Consider the following 15,914-nt stretch of genomic DNA (forward strand, 5'->3'; position numbering starts at 1 on the left):
CCTTCATGATCACACAAGCACCATTAGTCACCTTCAACGATCCAATTTTAATATTAATCTTGTACCCTTAAGAATTCAACCGCTCAATGGATAACAAATTTTTTCTCAGGCTATTCACATATCTTACACCTTGAACTGTATGGATGGAACCATCAAACATCTTAATTTTTATGGTACCGATTTCCAAAATTTCTAAGGCATGATCATCTCCCATGAGTACAGATCTTTTTGAATCAAGTTCATAAGTGCTAAACCACTCATGATGTGGAGTCATGTGATATGTTGCTGCACAATTCAATAGCCAGACATCAGCTAGTGGTTTATTGTCTTCATGACCAATAGTAGCTTCGATGCACAAGACATCTCCATCATCAAAGGTGTTTACAACACAACCATGTGAGGTAGTTGCATTAGCAGTTTTCTTTGTGCTCTTCTTGTTGAACCAACATTCTTTCTTCAAGTGCCCCTTTTTTGCCACAATTGTAACAAGTAAGGTTCTTCTTTCGAGACCTTGATCTACCACGATTTTTACTCCCATTAGAGCCACGTTTTGTTGATCTGCCTCTCATCACTGACAAAACTTCTGCTTGCTTAGAACTTTCCATTTCGATCATCTTTATTTTGCACCTGCTTTCTTCTTCAAGAATAGTGGCAGCAACATCATCAAATCGAAGTTGATAAGCAATATTGTTATTTGGAATATTGACGATAAGTTGATCATACGAGTCTGGTAAACTTTGGACAAGAAGTTCAGCACATTCATTTTCTACAATTTGACACTTCATGGCTATCAGTTGTGAAAATACAGTATTAACATTGTTGATGTAATCCGTCACCGATGTAGATTCACTCATACGAAGAGTATAGAGCCTCCTTTTCATGAATATCCTATTGTGAAGTGTCTTCGTCTCGTACAACTTAGTGAGTGCCTCCCAAATCTCCTTTGCTGTCTGTTTCTTCGATATGCTTGATAATACGAAATCTGCCATAGCCAAATGTAAATTGGCAACGACATTCCCCTCCATCTCTTTTCACTTGTCATTAGGAGTATCAGTAGGCCTGCCTTCTATAATTCTTCTTTCTCAAAATTTTCTTGATCTTCAATTTTCAAAGAAAAAAGTTATTCCTATTGAATTTCTCGATCTTAAATTTTGTTTCCATGGTTCTGATACCAACTTGCCCTTTTGCAGCGGAAGATTAAGAACCTAAAGCTCTGATACTACTGTTAGGTACCAAATTTAATAGAGACAAAATAACACAACTATAATTTGTGGACGAGAAATAGATGGAACTGAACAACAATATAGACAATAGTGGAAATAATATGACAAAGTGGTGAAATTACAGTCTCTCATAATACATAGAGAAGTCTATAATACTCTCTTACGTATTATAGAAATTCATACAAAGAGATTACACACATGAGTGCAAAAACATGACATACATTAGCAAATACCTTAACTCCCTATATAGTATTTTATGGAGGTGCATTTGGTTTACAAGTTGATTAAATTGTGCACAAATTGCACAAGTATGTATACTAGAGTCTTCTTTCATATTCATCTTTATCAAGTTGTATGACAAGTTGATAATATCAACTTATGTAACAACTCATTCTTTGATTAAGTCAAATATTGCAACTAAGATAACTTATCTTCAAGTTGCAAATTTTGCATGTAACACCCTACTACGCAGAGGTTTAAGCTTAAGATATAAAATAGAGGTAGTGAGATATTATGACCTCTAAAATAAAACATGTACATAATATACTTGAAGAAATTTATAACTAGGAGCCTTGAAAGAAGGTTTAAACAAAAACCGCAAAAATAAAACATATCACACATGGAAAAGCGCAACCGGATAAAACATAAACTACACAATAAGAAGCGGAGGATCACAATACAAAATAGCAAGCTTCTGACTCATCTCGCAAAGTAAAGACTAGCCGGAGTATAAGTGTGTATATACATACATATGTCATAACCCAAAGGAATCCCAAAATACAAAATAAATGACATGTTTCTCCATCGTCAACCTCTTAGAGGGACATAGTTAGCTATATATACATATAGGATAATTCTAAATCATAATATATCATATGATATCAAAATATAAAATCCTAAAATAGATTTTGTTTGCCAAAGATCTCAGACGCTCATCGAGGTGCATCCCGACCTGCATCTGAAAATAACAACATATATATGGTATGTGAAGCGAAGGTTTTCAATATGGTAATAGTGCCTACATACATAATATACAAGGTCCCAGAAAAACCAAAAGTAATCCTAGAACTCCGATACTCAGATTTAAATCTTAAGGTTTATAAATAAAAAACCATAAATAGGGTAGGTTATCTAAGGTTCTTATTTCTAATTCCTTTCTAACTTAAGCCCTAATTTCCACCTTTCTTCAATCCTCCAAAACTCTGGTACACAAACAAGCAAATACAAACAAAGCAAACACAAATAGGATATAGATACGGCAAGTAGCAAATATAGCAGGTAAGCATGATAATCAGGCAAATCCAATTAATGCACAATCATTCAAAACACACATATGCGTATGATGTATGCCTTTCCTACTGGCCGTGAGTTCACGTGTTAGTTAAGCTGCCAGAACCCGACACATCCGGTAGCTAACCCGGATATGGTCTCTAGGTTGGCATTCCAAGGAGGAACAAAAACGAAGGAGAGTGCCTTTCCACCTTCTCCTGGAGGAATTACGAACAAGTGTACCTTTCCACCTTGTAACCAGAGAAGAATGTGGGGAAAAACAATACGAAGGAGAGTGTCTTTCTACCTTTCCCACATCTACATCACGACAAGAGAGGGAATCATTCATCCTCAACTTGCCAACCTCGTGAGCGGGATGAAACTCCCGTCCTCACCATGGGCGGGATAAAACCTCCGTCTCCATCATGATACCGCAACCACGAGAAAAACGGGTTGGAACCTCCATTATTGCCCGGTGTAGGCACCAATACAATTTTCGAGGTGACACGCAAGCAGGATCACACCCAAATCTTTCCATCTCAGCCAATCTGGCCATACTCAATCATCGCCAATCTCAACATTCACCTCTCAATTCAGTCATCAACTATATGTCATCATCAATTCCGCACTTCCTCAACCATAGTTCACCACTTCTCAAACTTTCTTCACTTCCAAGTCACCATTTCCTCAAGGTTCAACCCCTCACTATGAATAAAACTAAGTTTAGGGTCTTAAAGGGTAAAAATAGAGGTTTTAAAGTTCAAAATCATGTTTAAAATCACAAAACTCAAGTTTCTAAAAAACAGAGCCATGCGTACGCGACCTTTGCTCGCGTACATGAGTACCCTGGACAGAGGCGAATGGTTGTGTACGCAACCATATGTTCGCGTACGCTCCCCACACCTTTTTCTCAAAAAGCTGTTTGATAGTTATCAGTGGCTAAAAGAAGGGGGTTGAATCTTAGCCTCATTTTCTTGTGACTGTTACTTTTTGCTTTTTCAAAAAAACTTAGGAGATATTTTTACTTTTGTCTCGTATCGAATTGAAAGACATTTTCTTTTTGTCTCCTGAGTAATAGAAATAGAAGAGAAGTAGAGAGGAAGGAGTAACACCCAGATATATCCTGGTTCAGCTACCTAGTGCAATGTAGCCTACGTCCAGTTTCTATCATAATTATGATAGAATTTCACTAACTTTTTCAACACATTACATACACCAATGTTTTCCTAGGATCTATCCAATCCTATCTGGGACAAATCCAGATTCTAACCTAATCTGAATTTGACTAGGACTCAACCTAGCTTTCAACATCCAAGTGCTAACCCAACTTGTAAGGGAATCCCCACAGGATCATGAAACAAAATAGAAAGATGTACAAAGAAAATTTAAGACATCTTATGACTTTTTCTCCTAATTTAACTCACTGTCTTTTACCTTTTATTGGCTTTTTCTTACAAACATCACCATGTTTTCCTTTTTCAATGAGAATCAAACAAATTAAACTGAGAAAAAGAAAATACTAATGAACAACATGAAGGAGAAGAACTTAACAAGCTTATGAAGCTATGAGAACCAAACTCTGTGCTTTGTTCTTTCTCTCTTACTTTTAACCCTTGACCGTTCACTCTTATTATAGAAGAGTGAAGCTTCCAAGGTTGAAGCTAGTTCAAGGTCCATACTATCTTCTTCTCCTTTACAAAGCTTGCAGCGGCTTTCTCAGTAATGAGAGAGAGATCCGAATCTGTTGAATGCAATTTATCCACTCTCTCTCATCCTTTTTTCTTCAAACTTCTTCAATCTTGACCGCAGAGCTTTGCTTTGGCTCCAAGTTTTGATTTGGACTGTGGACGAGCTTCTGACCATAGTTGACTTCACTTTCTCCATGGTTGCTTGATTTGTGCTTGAGACTTTGTGAATTTCTTCTTGGTTCTTTGATGTAGCACAAATGAGGGAAGATACTTTCTTGATGTGCTCTGACCATATGAAAACTGGCTACTTGGTTGTAACCTTTTAATTTCTTCTTGCTTAGATTTGGAAACAAGCCTTTTGTTCTTCAACCTACCATAGCTTCTATACTTTCCTTTTCTTTCTTTCTTCCTTGTGTATGACGTGACTGAAATAAAAGGAGAGAGGAGAGAGAAGAAAGGATTTGGCTTTTGGTGGAAGCTTCAAGAAAATTAATTGAAATGAATTTAGGGTTCAAGTATTTGAAGGTGGGAAGTATAGGTTACCGAATGGGTTTGAAGGATTTGGGCCATCTATCTTTCTTTGGTTCATGGATGTGTGATGAGACTTGGCTTAATTATGGTGGACTAATGTATGTGTTATAATGGGCTTAATCATTTGTTTCTTGGGCCAAGATGTTTAATTTATTTTCCTACACACTTAACCAAATAAGTTATACAAACAATTGATAATTAGCTTATAATGTTTGTACATCTCAGAAATCAGTTTTCCAAACTCAACACTGTTAATGCTGCAGAATTTACATTTAAACACCAAACTTCTGATGCGTATAGCTTTTTTTGTAAAAAATTGTTTTTCATCCTTCTTCAAATGGTGTAAACTTCACGGACCCAATTTTCAATTGAAACAAATTTGGAAAAGTTTGAGGATCCGGAAGTCGAGTTATGACCCGCCGAAGTTCGATAAAAAATCAGATTTTTCCTCAAAAACACCAACCTCTACTTTTACCAAATTTTCCTTTTCAAACCAAACCACTATAAACCAAAACACTTCCAAAACGCTCATAATCAATGCCAAATGCTTATCAACCTTTAATCAATCATTCAAGTTCAACCATTTAAACTATTTAATTCTCAATTCCTCAACTCATTCAAGATTCTCAATTTAATATACTTTAAGTCAATACTCATCAATAATTACACAATAATATTTTTACATATAACAACTCATACTCATTCAACCAATTCACACTCATACCTAACCAATTCTCATTTACTCCGTGACCCATCAATACACAAATTCATGAATTTCAACCCCAAGAATTCATAATCAACATAATCTCATACTCAATCATTAAAGTATCATCATTAAATCACCAATCATCAACCCATTTCAAGACCACTCAATATTTTTATTAAGGTTACTAACTCATAACATACATACATGCTTCAACCTATCTTATGGTCATTTAGCCTATGATTTTACAAGACATTATATATTATATACGAGAAACCAAAACCATACCTTGGCTGATTTCTCTCTACGCCAAAGACACCTTAAATACGCAAGACCACAAGCCTTCACCACCAAAATTCAGCAACCAAGACTCAATCCAAGCTTTCAATCACTTCAATTATGTTCCACAATCACATATTCACTACCTAATATACATTATCATATACATATACACAAACTTAATACTAAACCACAATTAATCAAGAAATTCACTAGGGTTTGAGAATCCTCACCTTACCAACGGAAAATTGGGTCAAAACTCGGCAAGCCTACTAGGTTAGCTTGATCCTAAACATCAAAACCAATAAAATCTCAACACTCAAATCATAGGATTTTTGAAATTGGGGGAGGAGAGAATTGAAACTGAAAAGTGACTTCCTTACCTAATTGAGTACTGGGCTTTGTAGAGCTCGACGCTACGGTCGCGTGGTCGCAAACGGTGCGGCGATCGAAACTCCAGATCAAAAGTTATATAAAGTTGAACTCTAGCCAAGGGTTTGTAAATTTGTGCTTTGTTCTTCCCCCTTCTCCCTTGCACCGTGTTTCTCATCATATGGGGAGAGGGGATGCTGAGTTGCTTAAGTAAAATGGGGTTGGGTTGGGTCATGGGCCCGATTTGGATCCTGTTCAACTGATTTGGCCCGTTTGATTTAGTTTTGGGCCAAATTTTTTAAAATTAGTGTTAAAATTTATGTTTTAATTATCTCTACCTCATTTAATTGTAAAATTTAACTTTCTAATTTTTTTAAATAATAATTTATTTATTGGATACTTATTTATTAATTTTACGGATTTTACAACTAGAACTTTGACTATACAAGTTGGATAACTTGCAAGTAGTTTCACGAGTCTTCTAACTTAATAAGGACCATTTGTATATACTTTATTCTAGACCAAGTTTAAGTTCTATAATATTCTTTAATTTTCTTAAAAATTCATCATGCTCTAGTATCACTTATAAACTCTAGCCATTTTTATTGATTTCCAACCAAAAGAAGAATTTTGCTTCTTCTTTTCACATATGTTACTAATTTGTTGAAAGACTATGGCCTTGGTGATGCCAAACCTCACACCTATGAAATACACATCCAAACTATCCAAGATAGTGGCTCTTCCGTGCATTAACGTCTTAGGTTATCGTCTATTAGTGGACAGATTAGTATATTTAACAACAATACGACCTGATATTTGCTATGTTGTTGGCAAATTAAGTCAATGCTTAGATTTTCCAACCACTGCACACTACCAAACAGCAATTTAAGTTCTCATGTACCTTAAAAACACCCCTGCTACTGGACTTCTATTCCCTGTCTCACCTGACCTTAGTTTGAAAGGATTTATTAATATTAATTGGGCCTCATGTCCAGACATTGATGTTGATTGTCATGTGGTTCGCAAGAGAGCTGCATCTTGTCTGATCAAATTACTTCCAATTTCGAGCAAGAATCAGACAACAGATATACTCATAAAGCAGTGTGACCAAATTGACTATACCAAATCGAATTTAATAACTCAAAGAATAAACCACTTAGATTTTATTAGGAGATTTTTTATGTTATAGTATACAATGTTGTTTTTTCATTAACTAGGAAATTAACTACTTTACTAGTAATTTTTACATTGTGCAATTGTAATTTTTTTATCCGTTGTGTGGTTAACCTTTCTTTTCCATCTTATACTTTTTTGCTAGGTTGTTTTCACTAATTCTCCAATGGCTGATGTTGTTTCTGGTGTGGCATCAACACTCTTAGGCAATCTAGCAACAAAATCTTTTCAAGAGATTGCTCTGGCATGTGGTCTTAAAGATGATGTAAAAAAGTTTGAAAGTTCTTTGAAAACCATCAAAGCATATCTCATAGATGCTGAGAACAAGGAAGCAAAAAATCACAGTATAGATGAGTGGTTGAAGCAACTCAGAGAGGCATTTGATGACGCTGGTGACATATTAGATGAAATAGAGTATGAAGCAAAACTTAATGAAGTGGTCAAACTGTATGGAAGCGTTTGCACGAAGATCCGCCGGTTCTTCTCATATACAAGTAATCCACTTGCATTTCGCATCAGGATGGCCCACAAAATCAAAGATATGAAACAGAAGATGGATGAAAAAATAAGAGAAGGGAGAAAATTGGGTATAGTTGAACAATATGTCAACACTCCAACTCTTGAACAAAATTTACCATGGCGAGAAACTGCTTCTTCATTGTCTTCCCGTGTGTGTGGTAGACTTGAAGAGAAAGGGGAGATTATAAAGTCATTGATGACACAAAAATCAGAAGCTAATAGTATTGATGTGATCTCAATTGTTGGGATTGGAGGTTTGGGAAAGACTACACTTGCACAAATGGTTTACAATGATACCCGAGTGAAGGTGAATTTCGATCCCTTAATGTGGGTGTGTGTATCTGATGATTTTGATGTGAAGAAGCTAATACAAAGAATCATTCATGCGGCCACAAAGAGAGAGAATTTCGTGGATGCAAATTTTAGTTTGGAATATATGATATCTCTTCTCAATCAAACGTTGCATGGTAAAAAATTCTTACTCGTGTTAGACGATGTTTGGAATGAAAACCACAACAAATGGGATGAATTGAGAAATCACTTGTTAGAAGCAGGTGGTGACAAAGGCAGCAAAATTATAGTGACCACTCGTAGCAGAAAAGTTGCTGACATTATGGGGAGTAATCTTGTAATGAAATTAGAAGGACTTCCTGAGAATGAATGTTGGCGGCTCTTTGCAAAATGTGCATTCGAAGAAGAGAAGGAAGAAGAGAAGTACCCAAGGCTAAAGCAAATTGGGGAGCAAATTGTTAAAAAATGCAAAGGAGTACCCTTGGCTATAACAACTTTGGGTTTCTTGCTTAGATCAAAATGCCATGATGAAAATGAGTGGAGAAAAATAAGGGATAGTGAGGTGTGGAATCTCGATCAAGAAGAAACTGACATTTTGCCATCACTCAAATTGAGTTACAATCACTTGCCATCAGAAGTAAAACAATGTTTTTCATACTGCTCTTGTTTTTCAAAGGATTATGAATATGTTGCTATTGATTTGATTCTGTTCTGGATGGCTCATGGACTCCTCCAACCTACACGCGAAGAGGAAGATGCAGAAGATATTGGGGAGTTGTATATTAAGAAGCTCGTTTCAACATCTTTACTTCAAATTGAAGGAGATTCTAACCCCTACTTTGATTTCAAAAATTTAATGACATTTAAAATACTCAAAATGCATGATCTTGTACATGATCTTGCACGATTAACAATGAAAGAGTCAAGCAGGACAAGAACCGTTATGCAAGAGGGGCGACAAGAAGCATTGATAGAATGGACCTCCGACAAGTTCAACTATCTGAGGGTGTTGCACCTAACAAAATATATGGAATCAAGCTCGTTGCCTGATGATTGCTTTGCCACAATGAAGAAACACTTGAGATATTTGCATTTGCAAGCTGGAAATTGTCGTAATTTGAAAAAGCTCCCTGATTCCATTTGCAAGCTGCAAAATCTGCAAAGTTTGAGCCTTCGTGGTTTTGACGGCCTCCAAAAGCTTTGTAAAAACATGAAAAATCTCATCTATCTTCAATATTTGCATTTAGAGATGGAAATTACAAGTTTGTCCTCAATGAACATAGGACGCTTCCAACAACTCAAATTCTTGTATCTTTACAACTGTTCAAAGTTAGTGTCTGTACCAAGTGTTGTTGGTCGCTTGACTACTTTAAAGAAGCTGGGTTTTATTTTTTGTGAAAAGCTGGTGAATTTTGAGGATGAAGAGGAAGAAGGAAAGCAACATGTGAATTTAAACCTTCAAGTATTCTTTATCGATGGATTAGAAAAGTTGGAGGCTTTACCAAAATGGCTTGAAAGAGCTACTAAATTGCAATATTTGAGAATAAGGACAACAGGGATAAAATCATTGCCCACAAGGTTGCCAATGACCTCTCTTGAAGAATTTTATATTGTTGCCTGTGAAGAATTGTCATCTCTTCCTAACATGGATCAAACTCATAATCTTCAATATTTAAAGATATCTTATTGTCCCGAATTATATACAAGATACAATAAGAATACAGGTCCAGATTGGCCCAAAATTGCTCATATCCCACAATGCGAGGTTAGTTCAAATAATCTATCTCATAATGTTACAAATCTAACCACACTGTTGTTGTTGTTGTTGTTTCAATTTATGCATAAATAATTAATTGTTGGATTTTTAATTAACCAGTTAGAGTTATATATCTTACTCTGCCTATAATTAATTCTAAAACTTTTTAAATTGACAATCTAATTTTCTTTCTAAATAATTGTGTGTAATTTTTATATAAAAGGCATGGTAGAGTGAACTAATTAGTCCTTATAATATGGAATACTTTCAAATTTTGAAAATGATAAAACAATTTAATTGTATTTAGTATATATATGCATGGTTGAATTAAAGCTCAAGTTATTTTCATAAGCACTAGTTGATGAAGATTATTGCAGATTGCTCTGCATGGTTGAAAATTATTGCAGATTGCTCTGCATGCATATTGAAGATACTGAAGATGAAGATGATGATGATGAAGGCCTTGAATCATTGCCAGTTGATGAAGAAGGAAAAAAAGAAAAAAAAAAGATAATAATAGCATTATCTTTGTGTAATGTCTTTGCCTAATGGTCGTGTTTTGATAATTGTTTTCTTTTAAAACTGAACAAAATCTATGCATGTACAAGTATTCAGTTTGAAGTTTGATATGTTAAAGTTTAAATTATTATTCTAAATTTCTTTAAAGTATTGAGTCACCAAAAAAAAATTTAATTGGGTGTTATTGTTTAAAAATTTTTAAATAAATTTAACAGTGTAATAAATTTATAAAGAAATTTTAAATTGTTATCAAAATTTATTTTTTTGGTTATTATTTTTAGCCATTAACTTATTTTTTTAAGCTTAGTAATTTAACAACATATTTTAACTCACACTTTTAAACATTGATAGCTAATTAATAGCCAAAAATAATAAATTTTGATGTTCCTTTAATATTCCTCAAACTTATATTCAACTACTTTATTTTGTTCATCTTTACAAAAACAAATAAATTAAATTAAATATTTTAGGGGCTTGAAATATGCTTTTAAATTTTATAAATTACATGTTATATGTGGTTTCATTTTTCATAACAAAAAATGACATTTTATTTTATTTCTTTGGGTAGTATACAAAGTAGATGAACATCGTTTTATTAATGCTTCTTTGATGAGAAAGACAAGATACATATTAGCAATTACAATAATATTGATCTAGTTATGATCAATAGCATGGAGTTTAATTTCTAACTTGCTACACCACCATTGCATATTACTGTCATGAAAACTATCTCAAATTTAGGGGCAGTTTAATTGGTATTTTTATTTTTAGTGTTTTCAGTTGTTAGAATTTTAGAAAAAAAAAAGTAAAAATATAAAATGAGAATAGAAAAAGTAATTTTATTATTATTATTATTATTATTATTATTATTATTATTATTTTTTATAAACTTCTAAATATAAAAACAGAAAATAAAAACATATAAAAAAGAGTTTAAATATAAAGTTAACTGAACTCAAATATAAAGGATTTTTTTATATAAAATAAAAAAATTTATTTTCAAAAAAAAAAAGTAATCCAATTTTAAATTCAGAATTTTTTTTTTGGCGTTAGGGAGAAGTTCATTGTTTCCCTCGGCGAACCTTGATGTTTTCACAAGGTTTGTCACTTTCCTAGACAAACTTCATGTATTGTATGAAGTTCATAGCCTCCTTGGCGAACTTCAAGGATGTTCGCCAAAATATAAAACCTGTGGACCCCCTTTTCACTTTTCACGTTTCACTTTTTTATCCTTCCACACTCTCATCCTCTCTTTTTGTTAGATTCTTTATTTAATTTTTATCATTTTTACAAATTTCAGATAATTCTATTCTTCTAGTTATTTTCAATCAAATTTATTGTTGTATTATTTTATGATTTTAACATGTTTATTTAGTTAGATTAAGTTTTGTTGTTACTTTTTTATTTTAGTTAGTTTGATCATTATTTAGTTTGATAATTAGATGATATAGTTAATTTGCTCTATCATGTATTGTTAATTTAGATATTTTAGTTAGTTTATGTTGGTTAATGAAAAAATTAATTTTGATTATTATTTCAATTGAACTAGTTATGGTTTAGAATAAAATTATAGTTTATGGTCTAAGTATTTAGATTTTTTAGATTTATTACAGTTGGGTTTGAGAATAAATTAGTTTATTTTAAATTATTTTTTTATTTAAATTACTATTTCAGTTGAACTGATTATAGTTTAGGGTTAAATTATATGTTATGGTTTAGGTAGTTAGATTAGGTTTAAATATGTTTGATAAAAAATAAGTTAACTTAAAATTATTGTATTTTAATTTATTCTATCCTATTGTAGTTTCATGGCACAAAATATGTTAGAGTATAAGAATACCTTTTATAGACGAGATCCGATCGACCACATTGCTGGCAGATTAGGCCGAATGGTATATTTTATAACTTATCTGTTTCATAGTTTGAAATTTGTCTTATTACTTATGGATTTTGTTATGCTTGACTCATTGATTTTTTGGTAGGCGCCTCAAGTCTTGCGTACAAGAAGAAACTTACTACAGCAGCCATCCGAGCAGATTAGGTCACACCTTAGACAAGCACGAAATTTAAGCATGTAGCGTATATGCTAGAGTGGGACCATGACGGGCATTGATATTTGCTTTGATCGAGAGGTACACACTTTTCACTTGTCATGTGGGAAGATGACTATCACCCTTCATGATGTGGCGTATCAGTTGGAACTTAACATTGATGGAGATCCAGTCAGCGACTGCATCGATGGATGGGAACAGTTCTATAATGAGCGATCTATTGAGGACTTCTATCAGGAATTACTAGATGTTTGTTCCGGGCCCCATGATAGACAGTCGCAAAATAAGTGAATTGTTAATCTTACTTGGTTTTAGAATACTGTTTGTGGGGAGTTGGAGGAGTACCTGACGAACGAGCACTTACTGTGTTATACCAAAGATTACATCATGCAGATCATCAGAGACATTCTATTTCTGGATACCTCTTACTCTCGGGTGCACATTAGGTTGTCACCTTTATTAGCTGACCTTGATCGGTGTAAGACGTTGTCATGGGGCTTAACTGTGTTGGTATGGCTATACCGGCAGATGTGTATCATAACTATAAAAACAATAAATATCAAATCTAGGACAAATATATGTCAGAAAGCCCAACGGCTACTATATTTTTTTTTTTGGACGGGGACCCGGGCCAACAAAAGCCCGGATCCAGAACAGAGATCCATGCCACCGAACCGACCCGTTATCCAAGGGTGTATGTCACCTCTGCCGCGAGAGTGAACGGCTACTATATTTAAAAACATAATACAAAACCTCGGCCTTAATATGGGCTTTTGTTGAAGATTTAATATATTGATCCAATAGTCTGCAATCAAATTTAGGACCAATACAAGTTCAAAAAAAAAAAACCCTTAGGACCAATATCGAAAAGATTGTCCAATAAAGAATTGACCATAACTGAAAACAATATAAAGAACATATCAGAAAGCCCAACAGCATATTTAAGTTGGACTAATAAGTTCCTCTCTTCAGGCAGGAAAAGAAAAACTTGACCCAAAAAAAAAAAAAGACAACAAAAGAAAAACCAGTTTTTTTTAATAAATATTATTTTTAAACCAACTAGGATTTTAGATCAACAACATAAATTCCTTAGCAATGTCTAAAGAAAAAAATCAGAGAAAATATTTTGATTGGTTTGTATTTTAAGTTTTTAGTGTTATTTATTTTAAAGTTTTGTAAAAGAATATGTGAAAATAAAACAATTTTATCGTTTATACTTTTGTTTCTTTTATAAATTAAAAAAAATAAAAGTAAAAACACAAATTAAACAAATGCCTTAGGGCCGGACATATACCTCTACTAAAATAGGAATATAAGAGAGATTTTTTATATAACTTTCTCTTTTAAAATATTTTTCACTATATATAATAAATTAAAAAGCACTATATACAAAACTTAAATCCAAGATTTCTAAATTAAAATATGATATATATTTATCAACGTGAATATTATTACATATATTTAATTTATAAAAAATTAAATCAATAAATAAGTTAGTGCTTATTAATGAACTAATATATTATAAAAACAAAAAAATCCCAAATAGTTATACAAACTTAAATGATAAGAAAATTGACTTTTATAGTTGCTTGAAGCCTTTGCTTTCCTTCGTGCTTGACTTATCGACGCTGCTCTTATTGGCTTTTAGTTAAAATGTGTTATTAAAATTATGAATTGAAAAAAAATTATAGAAATGATAAAAAAATATTAATTAAAATATTAAAAAAATTAACCACTCCAAATATTAATATTAATTTTTTAACCAAATTAAACACTAATAATATAACAAAGATTAACCACTAAATTTGTGTATCTTAAGTAAATTAACTCTTTCAACAAAAAATATAAATTTTTTACAAGTAAACCATACATAAATATAACAAAATAGATTAATTAGCGCATGAGCCATAATTAAATGGTTCTACACGTGATAAATTTCACTAATTTCTACTCTAATTTTTACTCATTTTTTTAATACAGCACGTATATCATATGTGTAACACCCTCACTATCAGAAGTCACGCTTCCGGCTGCGCCACTCTGATAGCAAGAAGTATTACGACTACTTTACATACTAAATACTAAAATAGGAGCCTGTGACTCGCCACTGTATCGCTGATTGAAAACTGGAATAAACACTTTATCTTAAGAAAAATACAAACAGGCATAGATTCATATACCAAACTCCTTACATAATAACTCATAATATAGCATACATATAAATCATACAATTCTTATCCCTCTTACAAACTTGTAATAACAAAGACGAGGGAAGAAAATAATCTAATTAATACAAAAACTTATAAACCAAATGCACTATAACTCTTCTTAATGCTTCTTCATCCGGTTCCTGAAAAGGTAAAGCTGTAGGGGGGTGAGAACCTAACCACACGGTTTCACCACGGAGTTTCCAAGTTGTCATAAGAAGATATTTAATAAGAAAATTGTTTTCAAGTTCAGTGATTATCATTGCCTTATGAATCTTTTAAAAACCAATAGGCAATCGTTCAAAACCTTTTCAAAGAAACAATGTTTAATCTTTCAGAAATCCGAAACCTTTCCTTTCTTATAAGAAAAACTCAATCAGAAACCAAACACGCAATCAAACAACACAATCATTAATTCAGCACCAAAATTCATTCTCAAATGTAGCACGCCAGGACAAACACAGGCAAGACAGACAAGGAAAGCACAAGTAGGTAGCTGTTACAGCAAATAGTTTAAGTAGCAGTTAAGAACAGTTTAGCAATTAGGCAAACCAAAACAAGTTCAAACCCAAGCAAAGCATACAGATGCATATGATGCATGCCTGTCCTATAGCTGATGAGGCTCATCTGTCGGTTATCCAGCCAACCTGACAAGTCTGAATTGTCCTTAAACTGTCCCCCGACGTGCATCCCCAAGAGTCTATGCATAGCTTTTCTCAATAATCAAATATTGCTCAATGGGGGTAACATTCCCGGGAATTTATATAGTGCCCGGTCACACTTACGTCGTAGGGTCAACAGAGTATCGAGTTTTTAACTTGGTACACGTGGTGGAAAACCACGGCATTTAATCCAGGGAACCTCGTATCTCAGATATTTCAAATTCATAAGCCAAATGAATAATTCAAAGATCATATTTCAACATTCGCAATCCATATCTCAACATTCTCATCATTCTCATCATCATCATCATTTATCAATCCAAATCTCATTTCCAAATTCATTCAAAAATCATATTTCAAAGAAAATCCTCATCATCCTTCTTTCCATTCTGTTCACTAACAATTCCAATTCAAAACATAATTCTTTCTTTGATAAATAAGTCAATTTTAAAACATATAATGTTTAGAAACAAATCTTTTTAATTATTTACTTCAAATAACACTTCCAATTTTTATAAAATTTCGGCAGCATCTCCTCTAAAACTCAGACACTGCCACCCTTTTCGGGTCCCATCCAAATATTCCTCAAACCTTTTATCAACCATTTCCAAATCTCAAACATTTTCTAGAGTTGAACCAGTTCCAACATCAAATTGTTTTCAAATCAAACC

The 15,914-nt window shown here is 33.2% G+C and overlaps 1 protein-coding gene and 1 long non-coding RNA gene across 2 annotated transcripts; one reads left to right on the forward strand and one right to left on the reverse strand.

Annotated features, from left to right (window-relative positions):
• Window positions 1-1,891: 1,891 nt before the first annotated feature.
• LOC112717982 (uncharacterized) lies at window positions 1,892-6,246 on the reverse strand. Its single transcript, XR_003160638.2, has 4 exons — window positions 6,077-6,246; window positions 5,927-5,981; window positions 5,703-5,839; window positions 1,892-2,181 (listed from the first exon to the last, which is right to left on the reverse strand). It is a non-coding gene; the product is annotated as an uncharacterized lncRNA (long non-coding RNA).
• A 1,158-nt stretch (window positions 6,247-7,404) lies between these two features.
• LOC112720701 (putative disease resistance protein RGA1) lies at window positions 7,405-10,353 on the forward strand. The gene is made up of 2 exons (XM_072207897.1): window positions 7,405-9,860; window positions 10,212-10,353. Exons 1-2 carry the CDS (start codon window positions 7,405-7,407, stop codon window positions 10,351-10,353), a joined length of 2,598 nt encoding a protein of 865 aa, XP_072063998.1.
• Window positions 10,354-15,914: the final 5,561 nt, after the last annotated feature.

Source organism: Arachis hypogaea, chromosome 2 (assembly GCF_003086295.3).
Source record: "Arachis hypogaea cultivar Tifrunner chromosome 2, arahy.Tifrunner.gnm2.J5K5, whole genome shotgun sequence".
Taxonomy (NCBI): domain Eukaryota; kingdom Viridiplantae; phylum Streptophyta; class Magnoliopsida; order Fabales; family Fabaceae; genus Arachis; species Arachis hypogaea.